At 42.2% G+C, this 19,336-nt stretch overlaps 1 protein-coding gene across 4 annotated transcripts in view; it reads left to right on the forward strand.

The window, feature by feature from the left end:
• Positions 1-4,183: 4,183 nt before the first annotated feature.
• Positions 4,184-19,336, forward strand: part of BMS1 (BMS1 ribosome biogenesis factor) — a 50,666-nt gene continuing 35,513 nt past the window's right edge. For 2 of the 4 annotated variants that reach the window (XM_004749695.3, XM_045068585.1), the window contains exons 1-5: positions 10,702-10,803; positions 12,244-12,558; positions 13,544-13,734; positions 15,534-15,613; positions 18,851-19,039. In XM_004749695.3, the coding sequence (XP_004749752.1) occupies positions 12,383-12,558; positions 13,544-13,734; positions 15,534-15,613; positions 18,851-19,039 (636 nt within the window). In that variant the 5' untranslated portion in view covers positions 10,702-10,803; positions 12,244-12,382. Of the gene's footprint in view, positions 4,318-4,849; positions 4,947-10,680; positions 10,804-12,243; positions 12,559-13,543; positions 13,735-15,533; positions 15,614-18,850; positions 19,040-19,336 lie in introns of those variants that run through there. The other 2 variants (XM_004749698.3, XM_004749697.3) reach the window with 2 other exon arrangements.

The following is a 19,336-nucleotide window of genomic DNA, read 5'->3' on the forward strand; positions in this document are numbered from 1 at the left end:
AAATCTGTGGCATTCCTCTGATAAAGAGAAGATCACTAAGAGTTGGAAAAAAGCTGCTCTGAGAGCTCACCTCCTCTCAACAAGAGCACTACATTCCTAACCCTAAGGCAGCACACAGAGTCCAAATAAAAGTCTTTGTAAGATCAGACTCCATATTGGCTTAAGACACCTAAAAATCAAACATATGCAGTACAGGCTGCAAATACCGGAGTCTTTGTCCCACAAAGTATAGTAATTAATTAAACGAACAAGCCAGACATTAAGATGTGACTTCCACTGATTTATGCCTGCCCCAAACAGTCTTCACCAGGCAGATCTCATGTGGTTTTAACAGTGGTGGCCTCTCAATGGCAGTGATGCAGACCCTCTTTCTGTCCAAGCAAATCTGTTGTTATAATGCAAGTTTTTGTTGATTCACACAAATACTTTGGCAAGGGTATCAGCCCCGGTACTGGTAATACATGCTTTTGATGGAGAGCAAACAACATATGTTGATTTATCTAATTTCTTCCTATGTACTGTCTAAATTCCACAATCTACTGAAACAGCCATGTCTCCAGACAGCAAATAGATTCTGTTAGGGTCTACTACTAGACTTGTAACAGCATCCAAATGAAAAATCATAGAATGGGCCATTTTACCTATTTTATTGTCAAAAATTTGATGTGTCTATCTTCATTAGCAGTTTTTTTGTAACAGGAAGCTTGGGATGACTTACTACTCTGTTAATGTGTTTATTGGATTGTAAACCAGAATCTATTTGTGATGAAATCATCACCAGTAACTGATATTTCTAAATCATAAATTAACTGTATTTTCAGTGTTGAAAGAGGTCATCATATGAACTGGATCCCAGCTACTGGGTGAACTGATGTCGGTATTATACACATCTTGTCTCTAAGTGAAACTACATGGCAGTTTCTCCCAGATTCCATAAGCTAACAGTGCCATCTGCTGGATAGTAACTGATTTTTTTTTTTTTTTAAGAATAGAAAAAGTAAGGAATATAACAGCTCAGTGTAAATTAAGAGAGAACAGGAAATTGAGGGATAGTATTGTAAAATGCAGGAGAACAAGGAATTATTTTTCATCAAAATTTGTCAAAGGTTATTCTTATAGTATGAATGAGAGAAATTGACTATAGGGGTATTTAAGAAGTATTTAAAGGTACTCTATTACATAAAATGTGATGGTTTCTCTTTTAACTTAGCAGTGCATATCTCAATGACCTGGGGAATATATAATCTAAATAATTAAGCCCAAGGTGTCCCTTAGGTTTTTTTTTAAATTTTATTTATTTATTTGACAGACAGAGATCACAAGTAGGCTGAGAGGCAGGCAGAGAGAGAGAGGTGGAAGCAGGCTCCCCACTGAGCAGAAAGCCCCATGTGGGGCTCAATTCTAGGACCTTGGGATCATGACCTGAGCTGAAGGCAGAGGCTTTAACCCACTGAGCCACCCAGGCACCCCCCCCCCTTAGGTTGTTTTAATGAGAATTTCAGATAAAAGAATAAGACAGACACATGGATTGTCAAAAGAAATTAAAACTAAAAAATTAATTAAAGTTAAATCAGATAATTTTGATGACTTCCTCTTTAAGTACTATTATCCTAAAAATAGTCACTATAATTTAAAAAATAAAATATCAAGAGTCAAGATCAACCTAGCAACAAGAAATCATAAAGAAGTAGAACATATAAAATGGGTCAGATAATATGTAAAATGTAATATAGTACTAACAGAACATATACATTAATATTTTATTGATTTTTGATAAATTATATATACATATGTAAGATATATTTGGGAATCCAGTCTTCTGTGTTCATGTCTCCAAGGACTGCGATGCCCAAGCTCTCCTCAGCTGGTGAAATCTCGCATTGAAGAATAAGCTGGTGGGCCTTCTCTGTGTCCTTTCAGGGCGCCTGGGGCTCAGTGGGTTAAAGCCTCTGCCTTCAGCTAAGGTCATGATTCCAGGGTCCTGGGATCAAGCCCTGCATGGGGCTCTCTGCTCAGCAGGGAGCCTGCTTCCCCCTTTCTCTTTGCCTGCCTGACTACTTGTGATCTCTGTCAAATAAATAAATAAAAATCTTTAAAAAAAAAGCTGTGTCCTTTCTGATCATGTACCTGATCAGATGCCAGGAGATGTAGCCTGCTTCTCTGAGGACCAGAGTGCATTTGGACCTGATGGTGCTCCAGTGGGTAATGGTTGACGATTCAACAACTGAAGTGGCTCATTGACCAACCTCAGATCTTTGAGTTTAAAAGTGTGCAAGGTGATATATTAATGTAGTTTTAATTTGAATCTCCCTGATGGCTAGTGATGATGAACATTTTTTCATGTGTCTGATAACCATTTGTATGTCTTCATTGGAGAAGTGTCTGTCCATATCTTCTGCCCATTTTTGATATGATTGTCTGTTTTGTGTGTGTTGAGTTTGTGGAGTTCATTATAGATCCTGGATATCAACCTTTTGTCTGTACTGTCATTTGCAAATATCTTCTCCCATTCCGTGCGTTGCCTCTTTGTTTTCTTGACTGTTTCCTTTGCTGTGCAGAAGCTTTTGATTTTGATGAAGTCCCAAAAGTTCATCTTCGCTTTTGTTTCCTTTGCCTTTGGAGACATATCTTGAAAGAAGTTGCTGTGGCTGATATCGAAGAGATTACTGCCTATGTTCTCCTCTAGGATTCTGATGGATTCCTGTCTCAGGTTGAGGTCTTTTATCCATTTTGAGTTTATCTTTGTGTACAGTGTAAGAGAATGGTCGAGTTTCTTCTTCTACATATAGCTGTAGAAAAATATATATTCTTCTACATATAGCTGCCCAGTTTTCCCAGCACCATTTATTGAAGAGACTGTCTTTTTTCCACTGCATATTTTTTCCTGTTTTGTCGAAGATTATTTGACCATAGAGTCCATATCTGGGCTCTCTACTCTGTTCCACTGGTCTATGCGTCTGTTTTTATGCCAGTATCATGCTGTCTTGGTGATCACAGCTTTGTAGTAAAGCTTGAAATCACTAGCCATCAGGGAGATTCAAATCAAAACTACATTGAGATATCACCTTACACCAGTTAGAATGGCCAAAATTAGCAAGACAGGAAACAACATGTGTTGGAGGGGATGTGGAGAAAGGGGAACCCTCTTACACTGTTGGTGGGAATGCAAGTTGGTGCAGCCTCTTTGGAGAACAGTGTGGAGATTCTTCAAGAAATTAAAAATAGAACTTCCCTATGACCCTGCCATTGCACTCCTGGGTATTTACCCCAAAGATACAGATGTAGTGAAAAGAAGGGCCATCTGTACCCAATGTTTATAGCAGCAATGGCCATGGTCGCCAAACTGTGGAAAGAACCAAGATGCCCTTCAATGGACGAATGGAGGAAGATGTGGTCCATATACACTATGGAGTATTATGCCTCCATCAGAAAGGACGAATACCCAACTTTTGTAGCAACATGGGACGGGACTGGAAGAGATTATGCTGAGTGAAATAAATCAAGCAGAGAGAGTCAATTATCATATGATTTCACTTATTTGTGGAGCATAACAAATAGCATGGAAGACATGGGGAGATAGAGAAGAGAAGCGGGTTGGGGGAAATTGGAAGGGGAGGTGAACCATGAGAGACTATGGACTCTGAAAAACAATCTGAGCGTTTTGAAGGGGCGGGGGGTGGGAGGTCGGGGTACCAGGTGGTGGGTATTATAGAGGGCACGGATTGCATGGAGCACTGGGTGTGGTGCAAAAATAATGAATACTGTTATGCTGAAAATAAATAAATTTAAAAAAAAGAATATAAGAAACAAACAAAAAAATGTGCAAGGTTTGGAGTTCCAGAACCATCTTACTACCGCCCCCAACATGTCCCATATGCCAAAGAACAACATATATGTAGGTTTTCCTCCTTCACTGCTGCAGGAGGCAGGGTGCATGATCAGTTCAAAGTGGCCTTTGAATCCATCAGAGATTTGTTTGTTGATTTGCTTTGGTATCATGAAGCATAGTGTTTCTCTTGTGCTCACGTTTGGAACTTGCGGGGCTCAGATGAACTGCTGTGTACGGGCACCCCAAAACCCTCAGAGAACACCTGTGCAGAGCATTGCTGGGCAACAGCTCCCATTCCATAATGTCTACTAATACGAAACAAGAAGACTGATTGCTTTTGTTCTTCTGTTATTTAAGGAGATGAGCAGTAAATGCGGTCTCAGGCTTTAGGTGCCTGGGTTTGAAGTCAGCTTGATCATCTACGTCTGCTGTGATGTGGAGCACATTACCACTTAGCCAAGCCTCAGTCCCTTGGCTGTAAGATGCAGGTAAAATTTCCAAGAGATGGTGGGTGAAAGAATTAAAGAAGATGTTAAATGAAAAACTGTTAGCACATTGCCCATTGCAAGGTATGCTGTCAAAATAAAATTAAGCAAAAGTGTTTTCCTTTACAAACATCCTATGACCCTATGAGAGGTGACCTGGAAAAACCAAAACCAATATAGTCACCTCCATGTAAGCCTGTCTGTACTCCCTAATCCTCCCAAGGGATCAGAGAGGAGTAAGAGCTCCTGTCCAGGATAAAGTTGGGCCGTCTACTTTGCTTTTGAAAGGAATACAGTTGAACAAAGTTAACCACGTAGAAAAAACTATTATTGCTTATTATTGGCAAATCACTTATGGAATGGCCTGGTTTATTTGCCATTCCAACCTTCTTTTGCAAGGAGAGCTCTTCAAGGGGGGGATCTTAGACTTCATCTAGTCCACATTTTCCTTTTATAAAACAGAGAACAAGTCCAGAAAGGTCAAAAAACTATCTCAAGTTCATTCACTCCTATTTCCCTGCTTTCCTTGTAATAGAATATTATGGGACTAGGAAGCTCAAATGCCCATGCTTGCTTTTCACCCTGGATTTCCTACAGACCAGGACTCCAAGACCCCACGACCCCTTCCTCAGGTAGGACATGCTGGGCTTTCGGAGGGAAGGAGTTGAGCAGTGGGAGGGGTGGGGAAACTCAGCACAGTAAACCCTGACCAGAGAATATGGCTTCCTAGCATATTCTTTTGTCTTCACCCCAGTCTGGCTGGTTCAGCACTGGGAAAGGCTGCAGCTACCGAGTGGGAGCACTCATGGTGTTCTTGGTAGTATTTGAGGGCAGGCCCAGCCAATGGAGCACATTAGTGGACTCCTTCCTGCAGGTGTCCATTCCCTGCTGTGGCCCCGCCCAGGCTGCTGGAATGTGCTCCGGGTGGTGTGGGGGTGTCCCTCCTATATGTCTATGATCTTTACCAGAGCTCCGTCCCCCAGAACTGAAATGAGAGCCTAATAGCAAAAGCACTTTTAACCTGCCTCTCAAAAATCTGAGTTATCTGTAACAAAATCCTGCTCTACAACCATTAGCTCCCTGACCCCAGGAGGGCAGCTCCTATTGCCTGCAGCTGCCAACTTGGTGGCCGCAGATGCGGAAGGCAGAGCCCAACCTGTGCGGAGCATGTGGTGTTTGCACTTGCAACGTTTTTTTTCTTTAGTTGGCATTTTTGACTATCACTTTCTGCTGTATTTGTCCCAGGTCGAGGATTGGATTCCTTCTCACCCCTTCAGGTTAGACCATGGGGAATAAGATCTGAACTGCAGATCTGCGGGGTCCTTTGGGGGTGCTCTGTGATGGCTCTTCCCACATGGAGAGGGGAACACACAGAGCAAAGTGGAGGCAGAATGAGTCACCAGATTCTGGGATGGAAAGGCAAACTTGACCCAAGCAGCTCTTCTGCCAACAAGGCATTAGACTGAAACTTGACTGCCCTTGCCTCAGCTGCTAATTTGTCCAGTCTTCCCTGCTGTTCTTAGGACCCAAAGCCTTACCCCAGCAAGGCCACTCCTCTGTGGTATTGTCTCCCTGGCACAGAGAGCACCTTTGCCACTCACCCCAGCTCCCTCACTGACTCAGTCCAGCATCTCGGCACTGCCTAAGTCTAAGTGGCTGTCCTGGGTATAAATAGAAACAAAGCACTAAATCAAGGTGACAGATTATTAAGTTTTCCTTGGACTTGGACCTTTTATCACAGAAAGATAGTTTTTTAATTAGATTTTCTGGGGCCCTCATTATAGCCACCAGCACAATGAGATCAACATAAAGTTGGCCCAAATTTCCATCAACTGTGGAAGTGAAAGCACACCCTGAGATTTTTGTGAATTCTCGGGGGACTAATATGCTCACGATCATGTGTGAGAAATGTTCCTCTGGCAAGCTCCCTGCACATGCGAGGTTGGAAGGCCACTGGCTCCCACTGCCCCTACACTTGGGGGAGTCCAGCCTCTGCATGGTCAGAACCCACTGTGTGGCCCAGAGGGAGTGCTGTGACCTGGGAAGGCCCTGGGCAGAGACACCAACCTGGACTTGAGAATATCCAAATCCCCCCGTGTGGGATAACTTCGGAAGATATAGTCATATTCTGAGGTAGTAGGGATTAGGACTTCCATATATGAATTTTAGAGGAACACAATTCAGCCCATATCAGGGCTATAGGCCCCAGCTTTGGAACAAGCTTATTAATGGTTTCTAAGGATCTAAGTACAAAGTTGGAGATAAATAAAGATTCCCAAATGGAAAGCAGACAGGCTTGAACACTTTAAAATTCTGTACATGGGGATGCCTGGTGCCTGGGTGGGTTAATCCTCTGCCTTGGGCTCAGGTCATGATCTCAGGATCCTGGGATGGAGCCCCACATAGGGCTCTCTGCTCAGCGGGAAGCCTGCCTCCCCCTCCGCCTGCCTCTCTGCCTACCTGTGTTCTCTCTGTCAAATAAAGAAATAAAATCTTTAAAATTCTGTACATCACCTTCAGGCTGTCTTCCTGGGTTAGGAAGGGCTGGAACTGGCTGACACAGAGAATACTTAAGTAAAATCAAGGGCACCTGGGTGGCTTAGTGGGTTAAGCCGCTGCCTTTGGCTCAGGTCATGATCTCAGGGTCCTGGGATCGAGTCCCGCATCAGGCTCTCTGCTCAGGAGGGAGCCTGCTTCCCTCTCTCTCTCTCTCTCTGCCTGCCTTTCTGCCTACTTATGATCTCTGTCAAATAAATAAATCTTTAAAAAAAAAAAGTAATATCAAGAACATCATCAAGGCCTGGGTACTATTCACAAGTGACAGGCCCTTGAGGTGATGGGTGCATATGTGGCCAGGAGGGGGCACTGTCACTGTCCCCTGCTCCCCCTAGACCAGAAAGTATATAGGTATAGTGGGCCCGAGAACAGCAGAGGCTCTCCCAAAGCGACCTGCTGTTAAGTCAATGGCTGAACTCTAAGTCACATTTCAAGGCCAGAGTGGTGACGGACCCTTCCTGGGGGCTGCTGCTGGGGGCCAGGTGCTCTCCCCTTCAGGAGCCAAGCAGGGACGTCTGGGCAGAAGCTCCCACACAGCTCTGTCTGGGCAGTCTCTAGATGCTGTAGGACAAGGAGGGCACTGTGGTCACAGTTCTGCCTGGCCCTCTCTGAAGTCTGTCATTGCCAATAGTGGTGGCATCACCCGTCCCTGGAGCTCCCACTCAGGGGGAGAAGAGACTCAGGACTCTGAGGGAAATGGCTCTACAACTTAAGGACATCAGAGTTGAATGGTCCTAGGCCATAGCCATTTTATCCTCTTGTGCTCTAAACAAGAAAAGTGAGACCTAGAGAGGGAAAAAGATCTGCCCAGACCCCGTGAATCAGGCTCTCCGGACTGCTCCAGCCCTGGTGCGGAGACCATGCTGGGGGCCGAAGAAAGGCCTCCTTGCTGATGAAGTGGGTTTGGATGGACACACAGGATGTGGTAAGGGATGAGATCAGAGAATGAGCCATGGTGGCTTGAGAGGTAAGAGATCTGATCAGTGAGGGGATGCTTCTTCCAGAACTCTCTACGTCAACCACAAATCTTTGCACATGTCAGGGATCACCCTGGGCTCTTCTCTTTTACTGACATTACATCTAATGATTTCAGGAGACACGTCTTGAAAAGAGAAAGAATTAGATTTCCAAAGTGAGTCATAATTATTATATACGTAATGTGTTATGTATAATGGAGTGTATCTAAGATCTGATATGCTCAGAAACGGCCCTTGTGCCAGGTGGTACAATTCTGACTTTCCAGCTGGTCCAGGCCACCTCTCCATCTTCCTGTTGCTTTTCAACATTATGGACAAACCTCTAGGGCTAGCAAGACTCAGATTCTGTTTCCACAGAATGCTGGGTCTTCTTCTAACTATGGAAAAATAACAACAGGAATGCCATATTCTTATACATTTTTGGTCTATATAATTTTAAAACCATACTTATAAGGTTGAAGGTAAAAGAAGGTAAAGAAGTGGGGGGGGTGCCTGGGTGGCTCAGTAGGTTAAAGCCTCTGCCTTCGGCTCAGGTCATGGTCTCAGGGTCCTGGGATCAAGCCCTGCATCGGGCTCTCTGCTCCGTGGGAAGCCTGCTTCTCCCTATCCCATTCCCCCTGCCTGTGTTCCCTCTCTCGCTGTCTCTCTATCAAATAAATGAATAAAATTTAAAAAAAAAAAAGAAAGAAAGAAAGGAGAAGTTAAGACTGTGAATGGGTGTGCTGGGAGCAAAGAGAATCTAAAAGAGAATAGAAGAGGAACTGGAGACTATTCCTTTGTGAAATTTTGCTACAAAGAGGCACAGAGAAAAGGTGTAGTATCTGTTACAGGAAATGGGCCAAGGGAGTTTGTTATGAAGATGGGAGAAATAACTACATATTGTACGGTGATGGGAACAGTCCAGTAAAAACTGATGATTGTGGGGGCGGGAGGGAGGGCCTGGGTGACTCCTGGGTGGCTCAGTGGGTTAAAGTTCCTGCCTTTGGCTTGGGTCATGATCCCAGAGTCCTGGGATCGAGCCCCACATCAGGGTCTCTGCTCCGCGGGGAACCTGCTTCCTCCTCTCTCTCTGCCTGCCTCTCTGACTACTTGTGATCTCTGTCTGAAAAAAAAAAAAAAAACCCAAAAAACTGATGATGTTGGGGGAGAGAATAGACTGGGAGGAGCGACACCCTGGAGATGATGGGATCTTGCACTCAAGAACAGGATTCCTTTAGGTGGACATAGCAGTAGTTCACCTGCAGTAACAGGCAGGCAGCAGACGGGGGCATGAGTGGATGTGGTGGTGAAAGTCTGACATGGTAGGAGTCTCCAGTTCCATTTTTTTGGTGAAATCAGAAGCAAGGAAGGGAGAGGTGGTGGGAAGGACTGAAGAGAGAAGAGGAGATGTGAAATACTCACTTGGAAGAATGGCACAGTTAAGGCAAAGTTAGCATTACTGAGCTGAGGGTGGTCAGTATGGTTTTGGGTTTCCCCCCAACCATTCGTTGTAGTGTGCAGTAGATGCAGAATTGGGTTTACCCAGGGCTCTTATTTTACCAAGCAGATATGATGAGGTGACAGAGAGGTGAGGCAGTATACAAGAGACTGACAATGATTGCCCATGGAGTTTAAGTTAATTTACTAGGGAAGGAAAAGTCATCAAGGGAGGAAGGTAATAAGATCTGGGTCAGAGATGCTGGCTGGATTACAGTTGGCTTCAGGGCATTAGAGGGAGTAACCTGGTAAGATAGGAGGCGACAGTCAGTGTGGGATGCTTTGGGGACTGCGACGCTTGGACCTGACAAAGTCTAGGGTCTGATCACAGGCAGAGTGAGGGGCTGATTTTTAAGACAGGACAAGAGTGCAACTCATGGAGTCAAGAGAATGTTGGGATTATCTACCAGTATACTGAAAGCTCCAAGAAGTGAGAGGGATACTGTTGGAGGGAGTTAAATAATTACACACTCTTGACAGATGAGAGAAGTGTGTGCCCTGTAGGGTAGCCCTCCCTAGCACCGCAGAGTAAATACTTGTGGGATATTGAGGGACAGAATGAGCTCACGGGGAAAAGCATGAAGCATGAAGGAGTAAGCCTAGGTTCGTGGGGGTAGAACTGAGTCTCAGGAGCACTGGTGAGATCATACTGAAAAGAAAACCTCCCAGACAAGAGGGAGACATACACTCTGAAAATGTACCCAGCTTTGTAGCCACGAGGACATCCCAGCTCATCTGAGATGGGGGTTAGATGAACTTCAAGGCAGACCCTCAGGTGGGAATGGGCAGGGCCCTGGCAAGGTAAACCTGTGTCGGAAGAAACTGCAGGAGGCTGCGTTCTTCCAAGGAAAACCCCCTTCCCAGGACCAGAGAACCTGTTGAGTCAGTTTGTCCCTGCCTTCAGTCTTGGTGCGGGCAAAAGAGGGAATTACAGCACTAAAGAGGTCCGAGAATGTCCAGCTCTTTGAGGATGAGCAGGCAGATGAGCCAGACAGACTTCCGACCATCGGATATTCCAAAAGGCCACGGAGGAACCCGATGCCAGCGGCATTCGGAGGGGACGGACGGGAGCCATGACTCCGGTTGACCGAGACTAAATATGTTACTTCGTCTTTCGTCCTACACCAAGGAACGGGCTCCAGGCCGCACTGTCGCCAGGGCCTCCGGGGGAACTGGGATGTGCTCCGCGAAACGACTCGGAGTCCCAACGCTAGGTTGACAGTGCCACCGCCGGCCCTTCGGCCTGGAAGGGGCGGGGCGGCGCGCGGCCCCCAGGTTGGATCGCTTTGCGCAGTCGTCGCCTGGGCCCGTCCTCAACCAATCAGGAGCCTCCTTCTGGCTTTCCCTCGAGAGTCGTCCTTTGGCCGGTCTCTTTCTTCTGCCTCCTTGTTTCCTGCCGGACTGTGGAGTCCGCGCGTAGGGTGCACTTCCGTTTCCGGCGCTGTCCATGCGGGCCTGAGAAGTAGCAGTTGTGAACCCGGTAACGGCCGCGGTAGGGGAGGCGGTGGCGGTGGGGTCCCGGGGACTGGGGCTCTGAGAGTTGTGCGAATCGTGCTTGGCAAGGTCGGCCAGGACAGTCTTTGCCCCTGAAGAGCGCGTCAGGCGCTGGCCCAGTCGCACACAGTACCTGCCGGAGTCTTGCTCCGAGGTCATTGGGAGCGGCTGAATGAATTCGTGCCGAGAGCCCAAGCGGGGTGGGGAGGTGGCAGGGAGGAGAGAGAGGTCGTGTCTTGGCGGGATAATCCTAGCAGGTGACTCAAACCTGGGCCAGATCTATTGATTCCAAGTTGTGCCTTTCCCATCCCTCTCCCCGCCCCCAAAGAGGGAGAAAAGTGTCAGTTCAAGTTTGGAATCAAAATGTAGAAGGGAAGAAAAATAAGGTCCTGCAATCACATAGCTGTTTAGTTTCACAGCGGTGCCTAGAACGCGGCTCTCCGAACTCCTGGCTGCTGTTTCATGACATTATGCTGGTATATGTGGGCTTCCTATTTGCGCTGCTGTGCCTCTGACCGATCTAAGTGCAGCCTTCTCCTGTGGTCCCTTTACTGCATGGCATGAAAGATACTCTTTGGATTTCCTTCGCGGCCAGATCACAGCTGTTGTCCTCTCTTGGCAAAATGCCTAGTACCTTATAGGCAGACACAAATATTTATATAACTAAAATTAATTTAGTATCCTGAGTGAAGTGACCTTTTTTTTTTCCTCTTTTCTTAGTTTCTTTCTTTCTTTCTTTCTTTTTTTTATTAGCCAAGTACTCAGATTGTATGCAGCCTGGTTTCCCAAGAACTCATTCAGTGGTTCTCAATGTATGGGCCATGACCTCCTGGGACACTCATAAATCTTTGTTAGGTTTCTGCAGATCCATGTGATTGATCTCCAGGCATTGTTCACAACCAGCCATATCTCACACATCTAGAAGTTACTGTTTTTTAAAAATGCATATAAGTGGTTATTATAATTTAAAAGTTTTATAGAATCCACAGGTACTAAAAATAACACATGCTATCATGTGGGAGGATTATTAAAATGCTTTAATCTGTTAAAATGTCTTAAAGATGGTTTAAGTTTGGAAACCACTTCATTAGTCTAATTGATATTTTGGGCTGAGCAGTCCTGTATGGTAACTACTTGTCACATATGGCTATTTAAATTTAGAATGGAATTAATTAAAATTATATTCAATTTCAGTTTCTCAGTTTCACTGAGTACATTTTAAGTTATCAGAAGCCACATGTGGTAAGTGACCACTGTGTTGAAAAGTATAGGTATAGAGTATTTTCATTATTACAGAAATAGTGCTGATATAGACACTTAAGATGAATAAAAAGTAACTTAAGCAGAAGTAACTAACAAATCTAATTTATAACATAACAGAAATGAAACTGGGAATAGTATTAAGCAGCTTCTATCCTTGTTGCAGGAATACCTTATCTCTTCGTAAAGAAAGAAATGGAATTTACTCTTTTTCCTTGGGTGTTTTCTGGATTGTAAAATGCTTCCCACATCCCTGCCTCACCAAATGTAGGTTAGAGTTACCTGTGAATTGGTAAAAAGCCACTATGGAGACTAAGGACCAGAAGAAACACAGAAAGAAAAACAGTGGGCCCAAAGCTGAGAAGAAAAAGAAACGACATCTGCAGGATCTCCAGCTTGGAGACGAGGAAGATGCCCGGAAAAGAAATCCCAAAGCTTTTGCAGTCCAGTCTGCTGTGCGGATGGCTCGATCCTTTCACAGGTATGTTTAGCTGGAGTCTAGTTGTTCATTCCATTTATTCTTTTTAAACAGTAGGAACCTCCCCAGATGATGTTTGGATTCATGAGTCTTTAGCAGCTTTGAAGGACATGCTGTATTCCTTTTACTAAAATGTGACCAGGGCGCCTAGGTGTGACTCAGTTGATTAAGGATCCAACACTTGATGTCACTTGATCTCTGCTCTTGATCTCAGGGTCGTGAGTTCAAGCTCTGCATTGGATCTGTGCTAGGCATGGACCCTACATTAAAAAAAGTTAAAAAATAGATAAAATGTGAGCAAGTAGTCTTTCTGTGGAAGCTGCCTTGTCTCCATTATTAGCCCATATTGGCTTTTTTTGTCCAAGAGAAAAAAGCTTTAGAGTTTTTCTTTATAGAATTTCTCTGTGGACTGGTAGGTGGCTCTGTCAGTTAAGCATCTGACTCTTGATGTGAATTCAAGCCTGGCATAGGACCCCACGCTGCGCATGGACCCTACTAGAAAGAAAGAAAGAATTTGTAAAATTTCAACAGTTTCTGTGGTAATAGGTGTGCTTGTATTTTTTTTCTGGATATGTTTCATGTAATATGTAATAATAGCTTTATTTAATGAGTTCTTATTATATGTCAGGCAGTGTACTTTGAACATTATTGAATTAAATTCTATTAAGAGAGCCAAATTTAACTCCAGAGCTCCTGCTGTTACTCATTATGATACACTGCCTGCATGTTTATCTTTTTTTTTAAACTATTACAGTCAGGTAATAAAGCAATCAGATTTAAGCTGTGTAGAGTTTTTAATACTCTGTACTTACTGTTGAAGTCAGTCTGTTACATGTTTACTAAAGGGGTTATTTGGATTGGGTCTAGAAGTTATCAAGTTAATTGTATCCATATTGTCTGTTCTGCTGTCTTTAAAATCTTTCCTTGTAAGAATGATGCCTTTTATATTTTGAAAATGGATTTAGTTTTTCTTTCTTTTTACAAATAGGACTCAGGATTTGAAGACAAAAAAGCATCACATTCCAGTGGTTGATCGAACTCCATTAGAGCCCCCACCAATAGTGGTAGTAGTGATGGGGCCTCCAAAAGTTGGAAAGAGCACTTTGATCCAGTGCCTCATTCGGAACTTCACCAGGCAGAAGCTGACAGAGATCAGAGGCCCTGTAACGATCGTGTCAGGTAGGAGTGTGCTACCCCAGGCTGATAGGGCATATGTCATCTGAGGGACAGGCATGTCTTTGCTGAACATTTTCTTGTCTGGTAAATATTAAAGTAATGCTCTCGCTTCTTGTTACCTCTCTTATAATACTAAATTGGCTATAGCTTCAAAAAAGGATAGATTCCCCAATGTAATAATGATATAGATGTATACCTTATTCTGACTGCTATCTGGATTTGCCAAGTGTGTTCCTCTGAAGTTTGGCAGGGCTGGGCAGCCTGGGTTGTTCATGGTGACCACCTTCATTTAATAGGTAGTAAGTATCTGCTGTGTGTCAGGCCTTCTTGACCTCATGAAGCCACATTGTTAGGGAAGTGAGGGAGCTTTCTTTTTCTATGAGAATTTGTCTGATCTAGAAGTTGGTGACCTTTTTGTTTGAGGGAAGATGAAACAAATCCCCAAAATGGCAATGGAAGAATCTGAAATTTCTTTCCTTTTTTAAAAAGATTTTATTTTTAAGTAATCTCTCCACCCAACATGGGGCTTGAACTCACAACCACAAAATCAAGAGTTGCATGCTCTATTGACTGAGCCCCTAAAATTTCTTTTTTTTTTTTTTAATTAACATAGGATATATTATTTGCTTCAGGGGTATAGGTTTGTGAATCATCAGTCTTACACAGTTCACAGCACTCACCATAGCACATACCATCCCCAATGTCCCTAACCCAGTGAAATTTCTGATTATAGCAATAATATAGTTGGATGGAGGCTTTTCTTTTCTTTTCTTTTAAGATTTATTTACTTATTTTAGAGAGAGAGCATGCAAGCGCAAGTGGGGGCAGGGGTAGAGAGAGAGAATCAGCTAGATTCCCCACTGAGTGTGGAATCTGGAGCCCAATGCAAGGCTCGATCCCAAGACCCCGAGATCATGACCTGAGCCAAAACCAGGAGCGAGGTGCTTAACCAACTGAGCCACCCAGGTGCTCCAAGCCTTTTTTTTTTTTTTCTTAAATCTAAAAGGCATTCCTGTCATTTTGACAGATTTCTTTTTAATTTTTTTTTTTTTTTTTTTTTTTTTTTTAAATAGACTCTTACCCCATTGTAGGGCTTGAACTCCTGACTTGGAGATCAAAAGTCACATGCTCCACTGACTGAGATAGCCAGGGACCCCTTTGTTTGTTTGTTTGTTTGTTTATTTATAGTAAACTCCACCCCTAACGTGGGGCTTGAACTCGCCACTCTAAGATCAAGAGTCTCAGACTGATTCCTTGTACCTTAAGTTAGAAATAATGATTGTTCGATGAAAATTCTCTTACATTAAGTTAGAGAATGTTTTTAGCTTAATGGAAACTTGGGAAACTTTGATAAAGATAGAAGTGTTGGCCTACTGCTGAATGGCAGGATCATGGTCATAATGAATGTGCTTCTGTGCTCTTTCCAGTCAGAATTTGACCTGTTTAAGCACTTAATTCATGTGTATAGACTTTCAATATTATTTTAAAATTAGGGAACATAGCAAGAAAACTTTACTGGATAGAATTTAAAATGGTAATTAGAATAAATGGATACATTATTTCAGGATTTTTTAAAAGTAAAATTGGGGGGGGGCGGTTCCTGGGTGGTACAGTCAGTTAAGCATCCCAGCTCTTGATTTAGACTCTTGTCATGATCTCAGGGTTGTGAGATCAGGCCCCATGTGGCGCTCTGCTTGAGATTCCCTCTTTCCCTCTCCCTCTGCTCCTCCCCCTACTAATATGCTTGCTCTCTAAAATAAAATCTTTAAAGAAAAATAAAATTTTTGTCTTTTCACTTCCAGGTAAAAAGCGCAGACTCACCATTATTGAATGTGGGTGTGACATTAATATGATGATTGATCTGGCTAAAGTGGCGGATTTGGTAAGTCAGTGGGGGCAGTGTGAATTTCCCATGAGGACTTAACAGCAGTGTGGTCAATTATTTATCTCATGCTGAAGGAAAGAAAGGCTTATTATTAAAGGGATGGTGAATATAATCAGGGATACCATCAGTGTGTTTGAACTGATGATAATAATATGGTTATAATATATAATTATATAATATTGTGATAATTGTTGAGTAATATATAATAAAAATGGAATATGCACAATGAAATGTAGTCTCAAACCTAAAAGCAAATTAAAGACAAAAACCTTTAGCAAACATAGTTAATTAAGTTATACATACAGATATACAAACACGTAAATATATAAGTAGTAAGACTATTTCTTGAACCCTTACTAGGCATTGTGCTAACAACTTTCTAGAAATTTAGTTCATCAAATCCCCCAGTATGCCTTAGAGGTAGTAGGTATTATCTCCAGTTTACAAAGGATGAAACTGAGGCCCTAGAAGTTAAGTAGTTTGTCTGAGGATGGGAACTTGGCTCTTGGTGGTGTCAGAAACTCCAGTTCTTAATGATTATGACAAAATAAGTACATGAATTGCTTTTGAGAAATTGTCAGAGTTTATAATAGAAAATCTAGACAGTGCATAGTGTATGAAAATTGTGCAGCTTTGATTACATTTAATGGTAATGTTTATTAATCACATTTTATTTAATTATTTTTTATTTATTACATTTTAAATTAACAAAAATCTAAGAAAAAAATAAAGCCGTATTGTTTAGGAAGAGTGGGGTAACGGAGGTTGTTTTTTGGTTGGTTTTTTGGTTCAACAATTTCTGGAAAGCTCTTTGGTGACATGAGCTACAGATTTTATCCTTTGGCCCAGGAAGTGTCCTAAAATATAAAATAAAAAGTAATTTAATGTAGATATTATGGCTCTGCCATTCTAATGTCAGAAAACTCAATGCCATTCAAATTTTGAACATGTAATGCTACTATTAATAAAAAATGTGTCATTGTCAACATAAACTAGTATAAACTAATGTTTTTGAAATGAGTTAAATAATTTAGCATATCAGTAATTGGTTTCTTTTTTATGTAAAATATACCACATTTTTAATTTTAAAGATTTTATCCAAGTTCATAATTTTAAAAGCATAGATATATTAAGAAAGATGTCTTTTTTTTTTTTTTTTAAAGATTTTATTTATTGTTTGACAGAGAGAGATAACAAGACAGGGAACACAAGCAGGAGGAGTTAGAAAAGGAGAAGCAGGTCTCCCACTGAGCAGGGAGCCTAACTTGGGGCTCGATCCCAGGACCCTGGGCTCATGACCTGAGTCGAAGGCAGACGCTCAACGACCAAGCCACTCAGGCGCCCCAAGAAAGATGTCTTTCATATACATCTTTTTAAGACTTAAAAAGGAACTCATGCGGGACGCGTGGGTGGCCTGGTCATTGAGCGTCTGCCTTTGGCTCGGTTCTTGAGCCCAGGGTCCTGGGATTGAGCCCCACATGAGCTTCCTGCTCAGCAGGAAACCTGCTGCTGCTTCTCCCACTCCCCCTGCTTGTGTTTCTCTTTTGCTGTCTCTCTGTCACATAAATAAAGAAAATCTTAAAAAAAAGGAACCCATGCATTTGGTAAAATAATAAAACTGTATTACAGAGTACAATGCATGTTTTCTCTTCTCTGCTCTGACCCCATCTCTCAATTTCCCTGAAAGCAATATCCTAGATTTGTATATAAATATACATGCTACCCTTTTAAAGCATATGCTATTTATTGTACATGTTCTGTACTTTGCTTTCTTTTTCACTCAGTATGTCTTAAAAATATATAAGTACTGTAGCTCAATCTCATTCTTTTAAAGCATTATGTTGCATGTACATTAATTTTTAAACTTTCTTTAAAATGTTGATTGTTCTGCCTTGGGTTGTCGTAAAGCCTAAGTCACAGCAGAGGCATGTTCATACATGGATTTGTGTCTGTGTGTACGTGTGTGCTTTGAAGGAATAATGCAGTCTTCATTTATCTTTAGTTGACAAGATTGTCAGCTAAGGGGCTGTTGCTACCTATTCCTCTCTTCCCACAACGAATTGCTTGCCCCTTGGCATTTTGTGGTGTCAGATGGGATATTGGGCTATTCCACTGCCAGCCTGCTCACCTTCAGCCTGTTCAGTGGCGTGGAAGAACTCTGTGTACCAGCTTGGCCTGTGGTCTGCAGTGGCAGCTGTGCTTTCTTGGAATGCTCAGTGGCCCACTTTCATGTATTTTTATGGTTTAGGATTATGAATAATGAATATTCCTTAATTTAACCAAAGATAAGTGTTTCTGGTTCTGTGTGTGTGTGTGTGTGTGTGTGTGTGTGTGTGAATTAGCTACAGAAAGATGGGAGCAGAGATGTCTTTAATATCTTAAAACTAGACATATCCAGGAATCAATTCTGAAATTATTTTGCATGTTTCAAGAGTCAGATCTTAAAAATTGGTCTTATATGCTTATATTTTCTTAGATTAGCATTTGTAACTACTATTTTTTGGCTCAATTCTAAAGTGGTAGCTTTTTAATTTTTTTAATTTTCTGAGCAATTGCATGTTACAAATTAAATAAGATAGCGCTTACTATATACCTCCCAGCAAAATTTTTTTTCCCTGTGAGATGACTGAAACAAAAATACTTGGTTTTCTTACGTTTTTGGTACTTTTCATTGATTACCACTTCGTCCCATTTTTTGGATGTCAGAGATCTATTACTTCGTTTCTTGTTAGAGACCTGTTATTTGGCCTAAAAATACCTTATAAAAATTTTTATTTCTTGAAGTGAGGACCTTCCAGGTGAGGGCCAAATTAGACCCAGCTTTTTCTGAGTTATTTCTAAACATCCAGTTTCTTGAAGTGGAAACTTATATTGTGGTGGATTTTGTCTCATGGCCTTTTAGAGAAAGTGAAAGTGTGGTATTTTCTCTGTCATGATGATCCCTAAATAATCATTTGATTTAGTCCAGAATAGGAGTTGGCAAACTTTTTCGGTAAAGGGCAAGATGGTAAATTATCTTAAGCTTTGTGGGTCATAGTTTCTCTTGCAGCTGCTTAACTTTGTCATTGTAGTGCAAACACAGGTGTATGCCATTCATAAATAAATTAATATGGCTGTGTTCTAGTAAAACTTTAGTTATAAAACAGGTCATGGGTCAGCTTTGGCTCAAGGACCATAGTTCGCTTATGGTCTATTTTGAGTAGTTTCCTTGAATAATTGTGTTTTTTGTTTTAGGTTCTGATGCTTATAGATGCCAGCTTTGGGTTTGAAATGGAAACATTTGAATTTCTAAACATCTGTCAAGTACATGGCTTTCCCAAAATTATGGGTGTTCTCACTCACTTAGATTCCTTCAAGTATAATAAACAACTGAAAAAGACAAAGAAGCGATTAAAACACAGGTTCTGGACAGAAGTCTACCCGGTAGGAAGAGAATTAATTATTGAATACTAACACTATAATTAAAAAAAAAAGGTTGAGTAGGATAGATTAATAAGCATTCCTTCAGGATTCACCTTTGGAGTTTCTTTTATATATCTGTTCATTGTCCCTGGAATATTTCCTTAAAATAGTCTATACTTCAGTGTGTCTCATTTGTCTCTGTAGTCCCCCAGCACCAGGCAGTACCTGGCTCTAAGTGTTTTAGATTTGGGATTATTTAATAGGGTTTGTCCGAAGTTTCTGCTAGTTATAGGACCAGGGACTATAGTGCACACATAC

This window comes from Mustela putorius, unplaced genomic scaffold, assembly GCF_011764305.1.
Source record: "Mustela putorius furo isolate JIRA1106 unplaced genomic scaffold, ASM1176430v1.1 tig00003909_pilon_pilon_pilon, whole genome shotgun sequence".
Classification (NCBI taxonomy): Eukaryota; Metazoa; Chordata; class Mammalia; order Carnivora; family Mustelidae; genus Mustela; species Mustela putorius.